Raw genomic sequence first — 19,669 nt, 5'->3', positions numbered from 1 at the left:
AATGGAGGTAAATTTCCTAAGTCCCCCTGGCTTTGCTTCTTTGCTCATAGTATCTTCCTTCCCTCAGGATGATTCCATTTAACACAATTGCAGAAGATGAATCCTTTATTAATTTATTTATTTATTTAGAGTACGTATACAGCTGCCCATCGAATGTGCTATAGCCTGGCAGCTCACAGAACAACAAATAAAAAATATAAAAAAAGCATACAAACCATTACAAAAATCCTGGCACATTGAATCGCACTGCACTCCAGCCTCACTCTACCCCAGTGTTTGTGGGAGGAGCCAGCTTTTTAAGGCCTTCTGGAAGCCTGGGATGGTGAAGGCCTGGTTAAACAGGTTAAGGGATCTCAAGGGAAAGAGTGTTCCATAAGGCAGGAGATACCATGGGGAAGATGGGTTTCCTGGATGTCAAAATGACAACATTTATGGGAAGGGAGCTGGAGTACGCCATCTCAGCCCTGGTTAAACAGGTAAGATATCTTCCAGGGGAGATGGTCCCACAAGTAACTTGACCCTGTGCCATTCAGGGTTTTCAAAGTGATAACCAGCACTTTGAATTGTACCTGGAAAGAAAGTGGAAGACAGTACAGTTCATGTAGCAGCAGTGCAATAGGGTGAACATTAGAACACCCAGAACTGTATGTGCCAGTGCATTCTGAACCACTTGTAATTTCCAGGTGGTCTTCAAGGGCAGCCCCATCTAAAGTACATTGCAGTAATTCAACTATGAAGTGACCAGAATGAAAGTGACTATGAACAGTGCCTCCCTGTCCAGAAATAAGTGCAATTGTTGCAAAAACAAATCTGTACAAAGACCCCCCGATACAGTTCCCACCTGCTCCTCAAGCAGGAGCTGGGAGTCCAGAAGAACCGTCATATTATATACAGGTTCTGTCTGTGGGAGTGCTGCCCTGGTCAGTATTGGAGGTAACCCATCACCAAGACCAGGAGGATCAAATACCTAGAGTCACTGTATCTTACTAAGATTGAATTGGAGTCAGTTTCTCCCCATTCAGACCCCTTATAACCCCCAGGCAGTGGGTCAACACTAGCATTGCTTTGCTGACCAGGGATACAAATGTGAAATTGGTCAGGCCAGGGCTGGCCAAGGGTACAGATGTGCAATTGTGTCATCAGATGACCTTCCCCAGCAGTCTTGTGTAAAAGTTGAAAAGAATTATTGAGAGCTCTGAACCCTGAGGCATCCCAAACTGCAGAGGCCCAAGGCTTAACCTGTCTTCCCTCACCAACAGTGACTGGAACTGGCCACAGACTAAGGAGGACAGCCATTGCCCAACAGTGCCCCCAAACTCTGGAGGCAATTCAGAAGGATACTATGATCAACAGGACTGAAATCTGCCACCCCTGTCACAAGTCCTCCATAGGTCATCCACAAGTGTGGCCAATTTATTTCAGGGCTTCAACCTGGCCTGAAGTCTGCATAATCCACTTCATCCAGCACCACTGCCATTCTGCCACCTGTAGGCCAGGTTCAAGGATGGCCCCTTAATGGCCCTGCAATGAGCTGTTAATGACTACTTGGACCCAACAGCACGGTACCTCCTGGGAGGTCTTGACCAACCAGGTGGGTCATGAGTCCAAAATATAGGTGGCAGAACTCTCAGCCCTGAAGACTCTGTCCACTTCCTTGGGAGTAACCAGCTCAAACTCTTCCCAGATAACTGAGTATTGAACTTGAGCTTTTGGAAACAAACTCAATCTATAGAAGTTCTTAGGTCATTCTAGTTTCCACCAGATGAATTTGCTGGCAGGGAGCCAGTTGAAATTCAATTTTCTATATGCTGACACATTCTACCACCACCTCCCTCATCTCAACCATAAACATCTCTCTTATCTGAGCTATATATGACAGGCTATGATGTAAGAAAGAACCTGAAGATTACTTATCACCAAAACATGCTCTAATTTCCTATGTTACGGCTCAGGAAAGTGCTGCTTTTTACTCAGAATCATGATATCCTAAGAGTGAATACAGTGTCCCAGAATTCCAGATTTGACTTTCCTGAACTACCCAACAGCTACAAACATTTGTTCTGCATCTGGGCGTCTGACTTAAAGTGTAAGATCCTGATTTTTTTTTTTTTTGAATCTAGCATCTTTCTTTTGACAAATTAAAGTACGGGTATAGCTTTTGATTAGGCAAATTACAGTGTGGCACACCAAAGCCAGATGTGCCTGCAGAACATGGGAAATAAACTCTGAACTAAATTAACTTGGCTGGGATCAGAGTATTCACATCCAGCAGAGAACAAGTGGGTGCTTGCTTTTGCTTTAAAAAACGAACCATGGAACTTGTGATTCCTGGGGCATCCATGGATGTGTAACAAATGATTTATTCCCACTGTAATGCTTGTTCGGCTCATTATGACATCTGGCTGCAACGAAAAGGAGGAGAGTCTTCATCAACTCAGCTGCTATTTTAACTCCATTGTTCTCCAAATGTTCACCATCATAACAATAAGCATTAAATGCTAGACTTGTTTTTCTTCTTCTTTTCTCTCCCTTTTCCTGTTTCTTTTCCTCTGGTGTATGACAGATGTCAGCCTGTAGGTGGAGCTTGCCTTATTTTTCAACTTCATCTAGGTTTAATGATGCTGGTGATGGAAACCATTTGAGGGGCAGCCTGTTTCCCTTTTCTGCTCTCAAAGATATAAATACTTATGGTGTCTTGTGGGAGAAGTAGCCACTCGGGGATGGGCTATATGTGTAGGATCCATTGTCCTCTTAAAAAAGACAATATTCAGGGATGACAAGGGACAATTGTCACTGATGGAATGAAGGACTGCTCTCTGATCCACCTTCCTTGTAATCTCTTGAGGACCAAGCATTTAAGATGGAGCTGCATCTTGATGATAGAACATATATTTTACTCCTGCAACCTTCAGGTTGAATGATGAAAGTTTGTTTGGTGCCATTCTATGCAAACAAGGCAGAGCTAAATTGACTGGTGCTCAAGAGGGTACAAGGCAAGTTCCTGTTTTTTTTTTTTTTCTTATGTAACGCAAACAAAAGCCTGTTTAGCTGACAATGTTCATTCTTGCCCAGAGCCTTGGGAAGGAAGATCAAAGCAAAAGGGAGGTTCGTAGGGCCTACATCATTTACAGGGAGGAAAACCTGTGAAGCAACAAAACAAATACAACACTTGGTTGCAAAATAGAGTGGGTTGGCCTTCATTATCTCCAAATGCCAGCAGTGATGTTCAGCTTCCTTTACCCGCAATCCCTCAGATGGCTCAGGAGAAATGTTAGTACTATATCCAGTGGATATAGGTGGAAAGTGGAGTTAGCAGCTTTTTCACACTGATTCCCTATTCCTGCACTATTAACAACTGCATGGCATTACTAAAGCATCAGAAAGACAAAAGTATGTAAACAGGAAAGTAAATTACTTTCAGTTTTAGTCTTTTTAATTGCTTAAGTAGAGAAGCAAAATAAGAATCAAACAGGCCGTACCATAAATTGGCAGACTCTAATTCTGGGAAAGGTGGAAAGAGAGAGAAGAAGAGGGTAATCCATAGCAAGATGGTTAGACTCAGTTACAGTGAGTCAGACCAGGTTAGAGATAGATCATCATGAAGAAAAATCTATCTATGTGGTCCCTAGGAGTTGAAAATGACTTGATGACACATCATCTCCCTCCCTCCCTCCCAGATGATCTGAAGCTGTCAATTGTTTTTCCAAGGAAGGTACTCCTCTAAAGTTGTGAATCCTCCACAATTGCAAGCAATTATGTTGGAGGGCCTAACTTTATATTCTTCCTGTTTCCAGTTTTGGTTCCTTTTGTGCACAGAGCTCTTATCTAAGACACTGCACAGTATAGCAATCTGTTCAGTTTCCTCCTGAAATGTAACATTCAAATATGTAATCTGCCTTGTAACTACATCAATAATATGATTGCTGATAACAGCAGGTCGCTTTCTTTGTTTAATTTTCCAACCTAACTAGATGGCAAATGATTTATTATTAGCTAATGGACACATGACTGTTTACTTTTTGCTATCAGGCTCATTCACAATAGTATGTGGATGTGTGTGTGTGTGGATGTGTGTGTGGTGTTTGTGCATGAGAAAGTTTCATTGTGCTATATTTCATCCAGAAGGGGTTTAATCTGCAGCATGTTCCATGAACTGTCAGTATTTGTGCTGCCCATCCTGCTTTGGGTGAGAGGTTGCTCCCATTAAAGAGGAACCATTCTTCAAGCAATTGATCTGGACAAGGTTTCTTTGCCTGTTTTTTCCTCCATATAACAGGTAGTCCTCCACTTACGACCAAAATTGACCCCAACATTTCTGTTGCTAAATGAGACGGTTATTAAATGAATTTTGCCTGATTTTACAACCTTTTTTGCCACAGTTGTTAAGTGAATCACTGCAGTTGTTAAGTTAGTAATATGGTTGCTAAGTGAATCTGGCTTCCCCATTGATTTTGCTGGTCAGAAGGTCGCAAAAGGTGATCACATGACACACACACCCCAGGACACTGCCAGCGTCATAAGTACATGCCAGTTGCCAAGCATCTGAATTTTGATCACGTGACCATGGGGATGCTGCAACGGTTGTAGGTGTAAAAAAGGGTCATAAGTCACTTTATTCAGTGTTGTTGTAACTTCACATAGTCACTAAATGAACTGCGGTAAGTCGAGGATGACCTGTACTTCCTTAATTATGACATCTCTTTTAAAGTTTATGTTTCCATTAAGTGTTTTAGGCTCAACTTGCACAACACATAGGATATACGCTGAATGTCTTATACGGGTAGATGTGAAGGCAACACAATCTGCAGACTAATTAGGAAACCTGCTGCGCCCACTTCACAGTCTTTTTTCATATGAGGACTCAATGGAAGACACCCAGAGAATGAATGGCAAACATGGGCTGCTTTGATTTGGTGCCCTGATATATGTTCTGGCTCTATCATGCACACCCAAACACAGTGTCTGATTTATGGTTACATTTCCCTACCCCCATCATATTTGAAATGATGTGTATATATGGGAGGGAGGGGAAATAAATAAATATATTTACCTATTTACTGAAATAGGTAAATATTGTGTGTATGGGGGGGAGAATAGCCAAATCTCAGCCTTTAGTCTGAAAAAGAATTCTAAACCTAAGCCTAAAAAGTGATAGAATGTATAGCTATAAAAAGAAGAAGTACACGGAATATAACAGATTGAAACAGACATGAAACTATTCTACTCTTCATCTTGAGGTTCATCTTAAAAGCATCACATTAAGATATTTACATTTTTGTGATTATGCTTGATAATTTTCCAGTCTTCGTCTTGTTGATCTTTTAAATTTTCAAATCAGCAAAATGTTATCAATACATTATGATCTCATTGTCAGACTTGAAATCAAGTAAGGTTCTCCAGAGGTATTCCTCGACAAAGTGTAGTGTTACAGGTAGTCCTCTACTTATGACTACAATTGAAAGTTTCTGTTGCTAAGTGAGACAGTTACTAAGTGAATCTGGCTTCCCCATTGACTTCGCTTGTCAGAAGGTTACAAAAGGTGATGACACAACCCCAGGACAGTACAACTGTCTTAAATACCATAGATGCCGAGCATCTGAACTTTGATCACGTGTGGTATCTCTACGACGTTGCCAACACACTTTTTGCTAGTATTCAGTGAAAAAGGTCTTGACAACATTGAAGTTTACCAGTGATTTACTTCACAACATTCAGTTCCTGATGGACATGAATAATGTGTTCGTAGGTTTTAACTTTGTATAAAGGTTCGTTTCATCAATTTTATATTGGAAAAGGTAATGACTGGTAATTGTCAGTTCCCTCTTATTGCTAATACTGTACATCTGTAAAATTACTTCTTTCTAAATATACTCAATTGTTTAAATTTATTATATATAATTTTGTTTTCATATTTTCCATTGAGCATAGTGAGGTGGTTTCCCTTCATTTTAAAGACATTCCTAAAGTGGCATTTTATTCCGAGGGAATAGCTAGAAGAGAAAGGAGAGAACACAATGGACCTGCACAGAGTCACATAAGCTGTACAGACTCACAGCAGTGTAGAATAAGAATAAGGAGTTTTGATTCTGAGCTGCTTTGCTTAGAAACACAAAACTTCTTGATTGAGATTTCACACAGTGGTGGGAACACTTTCTCATATGACTCCTTGACTTGTTCATTTGTTTGCTTAATATTTTGTACAAAATATTTTCTCAAGGCAATTTATAGTATTTATCACAAAGCTCTTAAAACCAATATAAAAAGATTTAATTAAAAACATCATATAAAATAATTTCAGTCATATTCTAAGAAACATAGTATGGTGTGATGATAGATTATAATATACTGCATTAAAATAGTGTCAATTGCATATAAAAAAAGGAATGATAAAAAGTCCATTTAAAGCAGTGGTTCTCAACCTTTTTAATGCCGTGACCCCCAACCGGTCGTAGGGCGAGGACTAAACCGGTCGTAGGGCGAGGACTAAACTGGTCGTAAGTCGAGGACTAAACCGGTCGTAAGTCAAGGACTACCCAACCGGTCGTAAGTCGAGGACTTTCCCTGCCTGGGAGCGCCGCGCATGCGTGGTTCCGCCCCCTGCGCCGGCCGAGGCGTAGCTGGCAAGCGGCAGAGATGGAGCAGGCCGACCACCAGCTGGCCCAGCCCAAGGGAGGTAAGGCACCCGCCGGAAAAGGGAAAAGAAAATGGCGGACAGCCTTGCTTGGCGACCCCCGTGAAATGGTTGATCGATCCCAAATGGGGTCATGACCCATAGGTTGAGAACTGCTGATTTAAAGGCAAGCAGGAAAATCAAGGAGGGGTTTCCATAGATGTGGGTTACCGCTGAAAAAGGCCTGTCTCTGAGGTAAAATAGCCTTGATAGTGGGCCTAGGAGGAGACTTTTGATGAACATTTTAAGGCCCAGATAGGTTTGTATGAATGAAAGTGGTTCTTTGCGGAACTTGGTTCTAAATAGTTAATGCTGAGGATTCTCAGTTTTTGTAATAACTTGTCTCATTAAAATGATAAATAAAAGGGTATGAACCCATCATGAATAAAACTAACACAATGTAGTTAGGACTGGACAAGGAATAAATATACTATTACTATATAATTTATTCATTCTTTCTTGATTTAAGCTTACTTTGATCAATGCTACTAGTAGACTGATAATCTTTAACTTTTTATATTTCCCATTTTTTCCCACTTTAAAAGGCTAGAAATTTAAAACAAGGCATAAAAATATCGAGCTTCACAAACACAAAGGCATGTATTTCTGAAGACATTTCAGAGATTACAGATACGTTATGACACACAATTCTGAAATCACCAGCCAATAGGAAATCATCCATGACTCACAGCACTGTGGTTGGTGGATATTTTTATATATAACTAGGTTCATAGTTTTAATCATCTTCTCAAAATTTTGATCTGACTTTCTAATGGGCTTGCTCAGACAAAGCAGAGAGAAGCTTTAATAGTACGCTTGCTTTAGTTGTGCAAACCAACTTTAAAAACTTTTAAAAACTTTAAGACTCGTCTTTAAGTTATTTGCTTTAAAATGAGCTTGGTTACGAACTGGTAAAGCAGCTGACATAAAATTAATATAACTTATTCTGAATGCTTGGTCCCTATAAGTATTCAAGTTTCAGCCTTGGGTTCCCGATGAGTCCATTAATTTAAGCTGGATGTAATCAAGGTAGGAGTAACTGGAGCAAGGGTCATTGCCTCTGGAGAGAATTGCAATTGATGTACTAGGCTAAATTGGTTGTCAGCATCATTTCCTGAATAACATTGATTCTAGGGAGATACTAAATTGCTGTTAGCATTTCAGGACAATTGTAGTTGTACTTCTCCATCCAGTTTTCCTCATAGCAGTTCCATTTTGTCTGCATCAGAAGGTTATGTGGCCTCATTCATCCTAGAAACAAGATATCATTTAAATTCCTTATGGATTAAACGAGTGGCAACCAGAAGGATAGCTTTACATCATCCACAAAGTAACTGGCTTTCAGCCCAAACCTGTAGCTAAAAAGCTATACTTCTTATAGTTTTACATAGCTTCTTATAGATCAGTGATGGCGAACTTTTTAGAGACTGAGTGCCCAAACTGCAATCCAAAACCCACTTATACATGGTCGAGTGCCGGGTGGGTATGGCCAATTGGGTGGGTGTGGCCAATTGGGTGGGCATGGCCAATTGGGTGGGCGTGGCTGCGGTGGTAACGGCAGACTGGGTGGGACTAAAAAGTTCAATCAATTCCAACTTTGCAAGATCTTTTTTTTTTCCCCGCAGAAGTTGAAATTGACTGATTGAACCTTTTTTTTTTTTTTTTGCACACGGCGGCAGAGACCTAAAGCAAAAAGGTTTTATAAAACCCAGCTGAAGTCCTAGGACTGGGGCGACGGCACGCATGCCCACAGAGAGGGCTCTGAGTGCCGCCTCTGGCACCCGTGCAATAGGTTCGCCCCACTGTTATAGATTGTATGAGGGAATGTTGTACCCATTTATGAGTACATGCCTACATACAACATACCTTACTCTCTCCTGGGCCGTGCTGACATGACACAGGGAGAAGAAACTGTAGCTAATGAACGGCTCTACAGGGCTACATTAATGGCACCACCAGCACTCTTATTCCCTAGGGTTTTTTTTCTTCTTCAGTCTTCATGGAGGCACAGAAACCATCTTGTCAAACCTGAAGGGAAGGAATGAGGTACTGGTTAACGTCCTACTTGACCCAAGAACGAGAAAAATGGTCACTCTTTTGTTATTCAAGGAAGGTGAATGGTCCGTTCTATCGACCGTCCCCGGTGTGACGAAGTAAAAATCGGTGGTCACGATCCTCACTTATTACCTACAAAGACCGATCAACTAACCTAACAAGTCATCTGCTAAGGCCTGCCAGAAAGATCTCTCCAAGGCTCTCTAGGGCTTCATGTTAAAACAGGGGATCACACAGAATTCCAAAATACATCAAACGCTAAGAATATGCAGCACCATCTTCTATCATTTTGAGAAAGAAAATGCACAGGAACCCTGTTTTAAGGATCCAATCTGGGTCGGTCACCAGGACCAGAAGTTTAGTCTTTTGAGTTTTTGGACTCTTGGTGGAGCCCATCCTCAGGGAACTTCTCTCTAGCAGAGTATGTGCTTTGGGTTACTCTGTGTGTGGTATTTATATGATGTGTGTGGCTTGTTTTAAGGCCTAAAATGATACAAACTCTGAAACAGATTTAACAATATCCCCCCCAGAACCTTTTTTAAAAATTTCCACAAATCTCAGCCCAAGCCATGAAATCCTCAAGACTTCCAACTCCGCCGATATTATGTGTGGCCTAGCCAGGATGCAAAAGGTTGATCATTTCTGTTTGATAGGATAATTTTAACTGGGCTTGGACTGAACGCCCAGAATGTGACGCTTAGTTCAGAAATTTGCAGATTTTGCTGAGCATAGGATAACAAACCAGCATTAAAAAAATAAGGATGGGGCAGAGTAAAATTTGATTTAACCCAAATTCAGATGGAATTAAAATGAATTAAATCGAAAATGAATTAAATCGAAACAGAATTAACACTGAATCAGTTAAATAGATGTTTTTTTTCTGGAGTTCTGTTTTTTAAATCATTGGCAAAAGTGGGGTTGATGCCACTATGGAGGTGGGGGTGTCTGCATCTTTTTCACAGACAAACCCTCATTCTGATTTGTCCATGGGGAAGTGAATTTCAAAACTACCACAGAGATGCATTGGCTAGAGAGGTTCTTTTTAACTCTTATCTCTTAAGGATGCTACCTCTGCCATGAATGGGGAAAGAGTTAGTTAATCCCGGCAGTCAGCCGTTTAGGGTTAATTGGCCTTTAAGGTTAATTGGCTGGGTCATTGACTCAGTTTTCCTGTTTGCAGGACAGCCCTCTTCTCCCCCTTCCTGTTAACAAAGCCAAGTCACTAAGTTACAATTCAGCAGCAACTTTAAAGGCACTTAAGGATTTTATCTGAGGCTTTGGGAGGCCACACCTAAACTGAGGCCAAGATTGCCCCCACAGACTTTTGTGTTGCAAATGTACATTTTAAGCAGCTCCTGGAGCTCAGAGGCCATACCCACCCATCCTCCCTCACTCCTGATCTTGAAAATTAGTCTGATGTAACCAAAACATAGCTCCTGCAGTTTTGTAAGAGAGGGTGAGGGAAGGGGGGGTGTTGTTCTATGAGAAGTCCAGTTCTAGCAGGCCTTTGCTTTGGGGTAAAGAAGCGGTGTGATTTGCCTCCTTCCCTCCTCTGAGAGCCTTGGCAAAGGATGAGTGGGAACCCAGCATGAAGAGTGGCAGCCTGAACATTCCTGAAAGTCTCTGGCTTCGGCTCTCTGTTCGTGAGGATGGAAGTCAGCCAGGCTGCCAGATGTGAGTTATTTGCCTGTAGCAAGCAGTGGGCCTGGCTCAGACGGGTTCTACCACTTCTTCGACTTCAGCACGGATGAGAGTACTTACTCCCCACATTAGCCCTCTGGCACAGGCAATTTCTATAGGCAGACATGTCAGATTAAACAAGGCCAGTATGGAAAGTGGAGCGTTTTCAAAAATCTACGAGCAAATCTCGGAGGAAAAACTTTCATGGGGCCATCTAGGATTCACAGTGGGTTGTGTGAGCTTTCATTCTAAACAAAACATTTGTGGTGTTGTATTAACAACCTTCTGAAAAGGGTATTGTTAAACTGAACAGCTCATAGCATGCTTTATGAATCTTGATTGGCTCTGTTAATACTGGTTGATTTGCTCCTGTTCAGTTAGTTCTCTTCCCTCCATTCCATGATTCAAAATACTCGTACTTTAAAACCTCCAAAAACATCTTATAAAGTTATGGTTTCTCATGTATTCAGGACAAAATTAAGATAGGAGAGATTCGTAATGTATCCAAAGTCATTGCTTGTCCCCGAGTATTACTGAAAGAATGTATATGTTACCATTAATGTGTAAAATCAGACATTTTATAGAATGCCTACGAAATCTGTAGAATGCCAAAAATGGGCTGTCAAAGTATGAAAGGCTTAATATTTCACAATTTCCTAGGCATTCTATGCAATGCCAAAAGGCAAACTGGCAAAGTATAAAATAGTGCCACTCTGGCCTTCCTTCTTGCAACAAATAAGTTAATACTGATCTTTTTGTTTTTTTGTTTTTTTTCCCAGTAAGAAAGTCCTGTACTTCATTGTGCATTTCTTCTTTCATTTTCATACAAGTCCTATCAATAAAGGGTTAGTTAGGGTTAGGGTTAACTCTAACTCTAACCCTAACCTTAATCCTTTTCATGACTCTTTTTTCATACTTTGCCTAAATAGCTCTTGCCATTCTGCATAACGCCTAGGCCCCAGGTATTATATACAATGCCTAGCGAAAGTATATAGCATTTTAAAATAACACAGGCATATCATACTCACACATTCTATAGATTTCCTAGGCATTCTATACAATACCAACTTTTCATACATTGCCGTTAACATATACACAACATTTTAAACACCTGAAGAATTCTCTAACCAGATGTTCTCTGGATGTGTTAGATGACATCAGGGCTTTTTTTGTCATAGAATGCCCAGAACGGAGTTCCGGCAGCTTTTTTGGATGGAACCTTGTAGGGTAGGTAAGGTGGGTTGTATGACATGTGTGAGTTCCGGCACCTTTTTTTTTTTTTAGGAAAAAAAGCACTGGATGACATATTCTAACACCTTGTTCTCCCATGCCAGTGTACCAAGTTAGATATGTTGCTACTTGCATTGTTTATTAATCAAATATATACAGCTGCCCATCTCATGAGAAATGACTCTGGGTAGTGTACAATAGTCAATAAGAAAGAATACATACCTAAAAACAGAGATTTATAAAGTAGAAAAATCTGCATTAAAAAATGGAGATAAAACTAAAAATATATACAAAACCCAAGCAGAGAGAGAGAGAGAGAGAGAGAGAGAGGACATGCACTTCATTAGTGGAGACATCTAAACAAGTCTCTGGTTCTCTGGAACTGCAAGGCCTGATAATACAACCAGGTCTTGAAGAGATTTTAGTATTAGTAAATGTTAGATTTGGGAGATCGTAAACCACCAGCCAATATTTTTACAAGTAACTTTTTCAGGTTGGAGACTTGTTTGCAATTTTGTGAGCATCTGCAAAACAGCTGGCATGAGAGAATTGCCTCTTCCCCAAAAGGCAGCCAGGGTGGGCATGGACAGTATTATGTAGTGAACTAGCCCCCACCCTCCGCCCCTCCCAGGATTCTCAAGGGGGATCTTTGTGAGGCTCAAAGGCATGGCTACAAATAAATACGTTGTCAGAGGCATGCCACAACTTCAATTTTTTTAAAAAATTGAAATTACTTTAAAATGTAATTTGAGTTAGGGTGCCTAGAAACACATCTGAGAGCATACCGGTAACTATAGGCACGATGTTCCTACAACCTGTATTCATGGTAGAAATCTCATTTTGGAAATTGAATTTATCCATCACTTCATAGCAAAGGAGTGATGTCAAGGCCCACTAATGCGGTACATAACCTCTTTGTCATCGCTGCATCCTGATGTCTTAGTGCTTTCCCCTCCTCAATAGTATTGCAAAGCCAGGCAAGTATATATTTCCAAGTGTCAACATTTGGAAAAGGAGGGACAAAGAAGTTAAATAATTCAAGTGCAACAATTCAGGAACTTAAGGGTGGAGCATGGAGCCAAACCTTCATTTCAAAAGCCTAGACTCATCTAATTTAATTAAATTCAGCACAAAAGATGATTGAATTGGGTGGAATATATTTTGCTGTATCCCTCTGGAGATTGGAATCATTACACTTCCACTGTGCTTCCATATTTGGTTGAGAAGGCTGTTCTCTTGGGCCGCTTCCACAAAGTCAGTTCACCCACAAATCTCAAAAAGTACATTGTACTGTCCCTCAAGCATCCTCGTTGTGCTGCCTTCCCATTTCTCAATGCTGTGCTTACTACCGTATGAGTAGACAATGTCCTCTTCGGGATATCTAGTTAACATATTCTCTACAGGATTGCGTTCATGGTTCTTTCTTAATTGTCTATGTCTGTGTGCAGTCCATGCACATTTTAAAAGAAAGCAAGGATGGTGCAATTCTCAGGGAACTGCTAGTAATCCTTGAAGACTGAAGTGTGGTGCTATTTTTTTAGTGTCTTGTAATAAGCCCATCATCCCCATCCATAGTATGGATGGTAGTAGAATATCCGAGAGGCACTAAACTGGGGGAAGGAGGTCTGCTTTGTACCACAAATCCCCCCCCCAAATGGTGGACCCCCTTGACACATTTCAAAGACTAGAAATGAGAAATTTCTGGAAGGTTTTTTTTTTAGACTTTGTCTCTCTCTCTCCCCCCCTCTTCCTCCCCGCCCCCGGTTCAGCAGCAAGCGTGCCGAGTTTGCGTTGTTGGAAGGAATCAGAGGTTGCTGTGGGCTGTTCCCCCCACTTTTCAACGGGGGGGGGGAAGGATGGAAAGTTTCCCCTCTCCTTGGGGATTTCGACGCTGAGGAAAACAGCAACTGTTTTTGGTCACGTTTGGAAGCCTTGCTTGGGTCGTGTGTGGGAAAATGCAAGACAACTTGCATTTTGGAGCGTGCAACCCACCCAGCGATATTTCCCGGCCGTCTGTTCCCTCTCCCCCCCGCTTTTTGGTGCCTCAGCCCCCTTCTAGGCGATCCTTTTGACTCCCTCCCCCTCCAGAAACCCCTCAAATCTTGCTGATCGAACGACCCACAAGTGGAAAGAACGGAGCGGCGATAAGCCTCCCTGTTCAGATAGCGCCCGTGCCCCTCCAGGCATCCAGAGGTCCCCGGGGCTGCGTAAAGGGGCGCAAAGCAGAACACCCCCCCCTTCCCCCGAATTCCAAAGAGCGGGAAGGAGAGAGAGGAAGCGGCGCTGCCCTGCGAAGCGCCACGCTCGTCTTCGACTTTACGCACACTCCTTTCCTCCGCGCCTCCCCCCTCCCCGCCCAACAGAGGCGTGGGGTGTAGGGAAAGAGGGAGCGTGGGAGCCGAGCCGAGCCGAGCCAGGCGGGCTTGGGTGCGGACCCCGCCCCCGGGCGGCAGGGTCGCCCCGCCCCGCTCTAACTCAAGAGAAGTTTCCCAGGGTCCGGGGAACGAGGAGGCGGCGCCGAGCTTTCGCTGCCTCGGTGCCCGGCCCTAGCCTGAGCTTAGCTCTTAGCCCCTTCCATGGATCTATAGGGGGCAGCAGGAGTGGAGACCCAACTGGGGGGAATGGGCTCGGCGTCCCGGTTCCCAGGCCTCCGGCGGGCATGGCTGTGTTGCGGCTGGCTGGTGGTCGCGGGGTTGGCCCGCCTGGCACTCGGGGCAGGTAAGGAGCGTCGAGGGTGCTGGTTCAGATCGGGTGCGGGAGTCCCCTTCCATCCATCCAGACTTTTTTAAGGAGACTTGGGACGGAACCGTTCCGGTTTTTTGGGGTTTGGGTTTTTTTTTTTTTTTCTTTTTTTCTGGGCACGAGAGATCATGGCCTCTTCGTTTCCTCTTTTCAAACTTCTCCAAGAAGTTCGCTGGGTCATTTTATTAAGACTCCGTTCTGCAAGTTTTAGAGCGCTCTTTCCCAGGACCGGGAGATGCGGGTCCCTGGAGTTCTTTTCCTTGTTCTCAGCTAATTCTCTGCCCTCTCTCCCTCCTTCCTCCCCCGCCCCCCGTGAGAAGAAGGGGAGGGAAAAAGTTTGCTGGAGTCCGACCACAAAGAAAATAAACGATCATTGTTTTAATTCCAGATTGGGGAAAAAGAGGGAGAGGGGGGGGGGCAGCGATTTAGCTGGACCGGTTGTGGAAGAGGGGGGGGGGCGGGCGGCGTTATTTCATCGGCACTGATTTGAGCTACAAGGGAAACAAACCTTACACTTTTTATTTACTTAAAGCAAACTTTTCTTTGCAGCCAGCTCCAACTTCTCAACTTTGGAGCAGCTGGAAAAACTGGAGCATGGACGTAGGATTGGGCTTCACTCCGTCCGTGCTGTAGCCAGCTTTCTTTTCAAATGAAATCTTATTCCGCAACCACGCCGGGAGGGGAGCGGCGGGGGGGGGGGGGGAAAGAGATTTGCAGTTTTCTCTAATCTCCCCCCCTGGAGTTTAGCGATCTTGTATGCACGTCAAGAGGATAGTTCTGTATATTTGCGTTCACAAAACGGTTAAAGGGAGAATGGGATTTAGAGAACATGCTTGCTGTACAGATAAGTAACTAGAAGCATTCAATTAAGACTGTCCTCAGAATAATAAACAGGATTGTGCAATAGATGCATATTAGGCCTGTGTAGTTACGTGCTACCCACACATTTGTCTGGATAGGAGAAAAATATACTAGCTCCCGGAATGGCAGTGTTCACACGATATATTTAACTGGATCAGCTAAAGAATTAGCAAATGCAATCACGCGACATATTGAACTTGATTAGTGTTAAGTTTAATTTTTCATTACTTAGTATATTGTGTAACTTAACCCATTTGGTTAGCGTGTGTTTCAATATATTCTGTAAGCTGAAAAAGGGGTGTAATTTAATTACTTTGCTTTATGCGCGAACAATTTAGAAGAGGTGTGTACCTAGACAAATGTGCTGATCTTAGCATATTAAGTACTGTGAGGATTTGCATTTTCTTGTGATGGGAGCCATTATGAAGAAGAGGAATGGTTTGGATCTTAAGACTTCCCTCCCTCCCTCCCCATTTTTTATATCTGAGATTAAAATGAAATGGTCTTGGTGGTGGTGCTTTTGTTATGTGCTGCTGTTGTGTTTACAGGATAGGGAAAAGAGGCTTGGTGTGATGGCTTGAGCAGATGTAGGGTAGTAGCAGCAGCTGTCACCCCTGGTCTCCCTCCTTCACATTCTGTTGGACTACACAATTTTATTGTTGCTACAAGGAATTCTGTAAAAATTGTCCACGGACTCACTCCAGCTAGTGCTGCAGGCCCAAAGGTACCAGGTTTCTTTCTGCCGGGCCTAGAAGTTGCTATCCCTGGGCTGTAAAGTAGCATCTTGGGAGTCAAACTATAGGGAGTGCACTGCTTAGCAATTGAGGCAATCAGTTCTCAGGCTTCTTGGGAGTCCTGTGGCTTAGTCTGTGCCCTGAAATCTATTCCTTCTCTTCTCCTCCCCCCTCCATACATGCTCACTCACACTTTTCCCCCCAATTTGTGCTCTGGGAATAAACTGAGATGCAAGCAGGAGATAAGATGATTTAATTGGGTGTCGTGCAGCAACTTGCTTTGGCCCATGAATCGTGCAGCAGCGAGATGCCAGGGATGAGATAATTGCTGCAAAAGGTAAATAGAACGTAGGGCTATTATTCAGCATGGGTTTCACTCTCCCATGAAGCTGCCTGACTGGTTTGGGGAAGCCGACCTTGCTTATTACAATGTTCCCAGCCAGCTGGTTCTGCAGTGCGTGGGAATGTGTGGCTCCGTCCTATGCATGAGGCCAGGAGATTGTGGATGCCCGGGAATATGAATCCCTCCTCCTCCTCCTCCCTCCTCTCCCCGCCAGCTTGCTGCTTGGCTGGACATAGACAGGGCTTTGTTCTTGGTTGAGCAATTCCAAAGCAGTGCTGTTGAAATCCTGGCGGTCTCTAGCAGAGGAGGGCTTGAAGCCGCTGCTCCGGAGCCACCCTTGAATGTTTTTAATAACTCTGGAAGAATTTGCATTTGCACTAAAGTGATGGGAGATTCTCATCCTGAAGCTGCCAAAGCAGCATATAGAGGCCCTTGAGAACTAGGTGATGTGAAGGCCAAGTTTCTGAGTTTGGATTGGCAAAAATAAATTTTTCATTGTTAGGATGGTGGGCAGGGCTGAACCAGACAAAGGTCATGGAGAGGTTGGAAGTTTGTCTTGTGGGAGGATGTGATGTGGAGGGGATTGCTTTTTCTGCCATGTTATACATAGGACATCTAGAGCTTGGCATTTATTTATGAATTCTATTTTCTGCCTTTCCACTAAAAATGGCACTCACGGCAGTTAGCAACAATACGGAAACTATGAAAACTTCGGTTAAAAACTCAAAAACCAATATGTAAGAAATAAATTGGCCCACCAGATTAAACCTACTCCCTCAGGAAGCTAGCTTAAATGTTTAAAATTTGGCGGGGAATTGTGTATTTGCCTGTTGGCAGAAGACGATCCGGCATTTGCTAGGTTGGCTTTTCTCCGATGGAATTCTGCTGTTGGGGGCAACCACTGAAAAGGCCCTCTGTCAAGTTCTACCGTAGTCAAACTGTGTGTCTGATTTATGGGACAGAAAGAATGCTCTTTTTTTAAAAAAAAGAACCCGAACACTAAAAGCCCCTGTATTCTTTCAAAGAATGTAGTCCCTAGAACATTTAGGGCTTCGCACGTATCAGAAATGTCACAGGAAAGTCAATCCTGTTCAATAGCTTGGCTGCAATTATCCAGACTAGCCAAAGTTTCCAAGTTGTTTTAGGAAAATGTATTACACGGATCTGGCACTTACAGTTTTTGGACTTTAACTAGGATGCCATTTAAATCTGGACATCTAGGTTTAGGGCTAAATCTGGATATACTCCCAAACTGAGAATTTGAGAGTTCAAGGACCTCATAAGCTCCTCCTTCTCTGCTGCTGTTCCTTCCCTTTGGAACAGCATCTCCCCTGAGATTTGGTTTGACTCGACCCTGCCTGCTTTTTGGAAGGCATTAAAGTTCTGCTTTTTTTCCCACCAGGCACTGGTATGGCCCATTGCATTATTTATCCAATAGTGCTTACGTGTTTCTATGTTGTTCTTTTGGATTGTGTTTTTTTTTGTTTTATTATGTTTTTCTTTAAATTGATTATTATTATTGAAGATTTGAGGTGCTCTGAGTCAAGTACTGAGTAAATAAACAAACAAACAGACTCATTAATGAGAAGGTTGCCTTTTACCCAGATGTGCTTTTCAACAGTACCTCTGTTTTCTTCCAGTCTGACATTCAATCACTGATTGAGAACATGTACGGCTTCCTTGAATTGAGAAGGAAAAAAATATTTTCCTTTGCCATCAACAGATGTAGTTTTGGTTAGGGTTGCCATCAACAGATGTAGAATCCATTTCCTTGCAAAGCAGACATTTTGTCTTTTCCAAGGCTGTTTCTTATTTTCTGCTTTGTTAGACTAATAACAATGTGGCGATCTAGCGCTTCGCTTGATAAAGTCCTTATTTGAAAGCCATTTCATGTGATCATATGCAGTATTTTTTCCCACATTGACATACACTGCATTCCATTAGATTAAAAAAAAAAAACTAGAAATGTAAGTCTATAGAAAAACCACCCATACTAACCAGGTGCTCCACTACCAAAGCAACAGCCCAACCTCCCACAAGAGAAGCTGTGTAAGGACTTTTTTTTTAATGAGCCCAAACACACTGCAGCAACCCAGAACAGCAGAAAAAGGAAATGGGGCATCTATATAACACATTCCAACAAAATGGATACCCATGCAACTTCATCCCTGACCACTTGACCCAATACAGCACAACCAACACAAACCCTAAAAAGAATTACACTGCTGCCATACATCAAGAACATCTCAGAAACCGCAAATAGACTATTACAACCACATGGAATCAGGGTAGCAAATAAGCCTGTGCTCGCTTCGGGAGCACATATACTAAAATTGGAACAATACAGGGTAGCAAATAAGCCAACTAAAGCCCTTCAAAACATCCTAAGTAAACCCAAAGACCCAGCAATCCCAGAAGAAAAAAGGTAAATCATCTACAACATACAGTGTAAGAGCTGCAACAACCACTATGTAGGACAAACAGGCAGAGACTGGCAGAACGCATCCATGAACACCAACTGGCAGTCAAAAGGCATGATGAAAATTCTTTTAATTTCACAATATATAGACCAGTGGTGGCGAATCTATGGCACGGGTGCCAGAGGCGGCACTCAGAGCCCTCTCTGTGGGCATGCGCGTCGTCGCCCCAGTCTTAGGCCTTCAGCTGGGTTTTATAAAACCTTTTCACTTTAGGCCTCTGCCACCGTGTGCAAAAAAAAAAAAAAAGGTTCAAACAGTCAATTTCAACTTCTCACGGGGAAAAAAAGTTCTTGCAAAGTTGGAATTGATTGATTGAACTTTTTAGTCCCACCCAGTCTGCCGTTATCACGGCAGCCACGCCCACCCAAATGGCCACACCCAACCAATGGGCCACACCCACCTGGCACTCAATGATGCATGTGGGTTTTGGGTTGCAGTTTGGGCACTCAGTCTCTAAAAGGTTCGCTATCACTGATATATACAGATTTAACCATAGTTTCAATTGGGAAAATGTGACAATCCTAGACTAGGCCAAATCCCAAAATGCCAGGGAATTTCTAGAAGCCTGGCACTCTGACAAATCAGCCATCAATAGACACATAAACATTAACATCTATAGATTATGCAAAAGAGACAATCAACCAGCCCAAAAGAGAAAAAGGTTCCAGCACCTCTCCATCAGGAATCAGCACTCACATCAGCATAGATTAGCTCCAAGGTCACCTTCAGAACAACAATCAAGTAAACAATACCTCAATCAAGAAAAGGAACCATTAGTTAACAGCCCAGCCAAAGAATCCCTAAGACCGCCCTCACCCACACTGACAGGGCAAGACACCAGAATATAAACAGATAGCAAACAGCAGTCCTTACT

At 42.7% G+C, this 19,669-nt stretch overlaps 1 protein-coding gene across 1 annotated transcript in view; it reads left to right on the top strand.

Annotated features, from left to right (window-relative positions):
• Nucleotides 1–389: 389 nt before the first annotated feature.
• Nucleotides 390–19,669, top strand: part of NOTCH3 (notch receptor 3) — an 82,948-nt gene continuing 63,668 nt past the window's right edge. The window contains exon 1 of the mRNA XM_015830594.1: nucleotides 390–476. Within this exon, the coding sequence (XP_015686080.1) occupies nucleotides 390–476 (87 nt within the window). The remainder of the gene's footprint in view (nucleotides 477–19,669) is intronic.

Source organism: Protobothrops mucrosquamatus, unplaced genomic scaffold, assembly GCF_001527695.2.
Source record: "Protobothrops mucrosquamatus isolate PMUCROS unplaced genomic scaffold, P.Mucros_1.0 scaffold_247, whole genome shotgun sequence".
NCBI classification, from domain to species: domain Eukaryota; kingdom Metazoa; phylum Chordata; class Lepidosauria; order Squamata; family Viperidae; genus Protobothrops; species Protobothrops mucrosquamatus.
The sequence above is the reverse complement of the archived record's forward strand: the minus strand, read 5'-3'. Positions and strand labels throughout refer to the sequence as shown.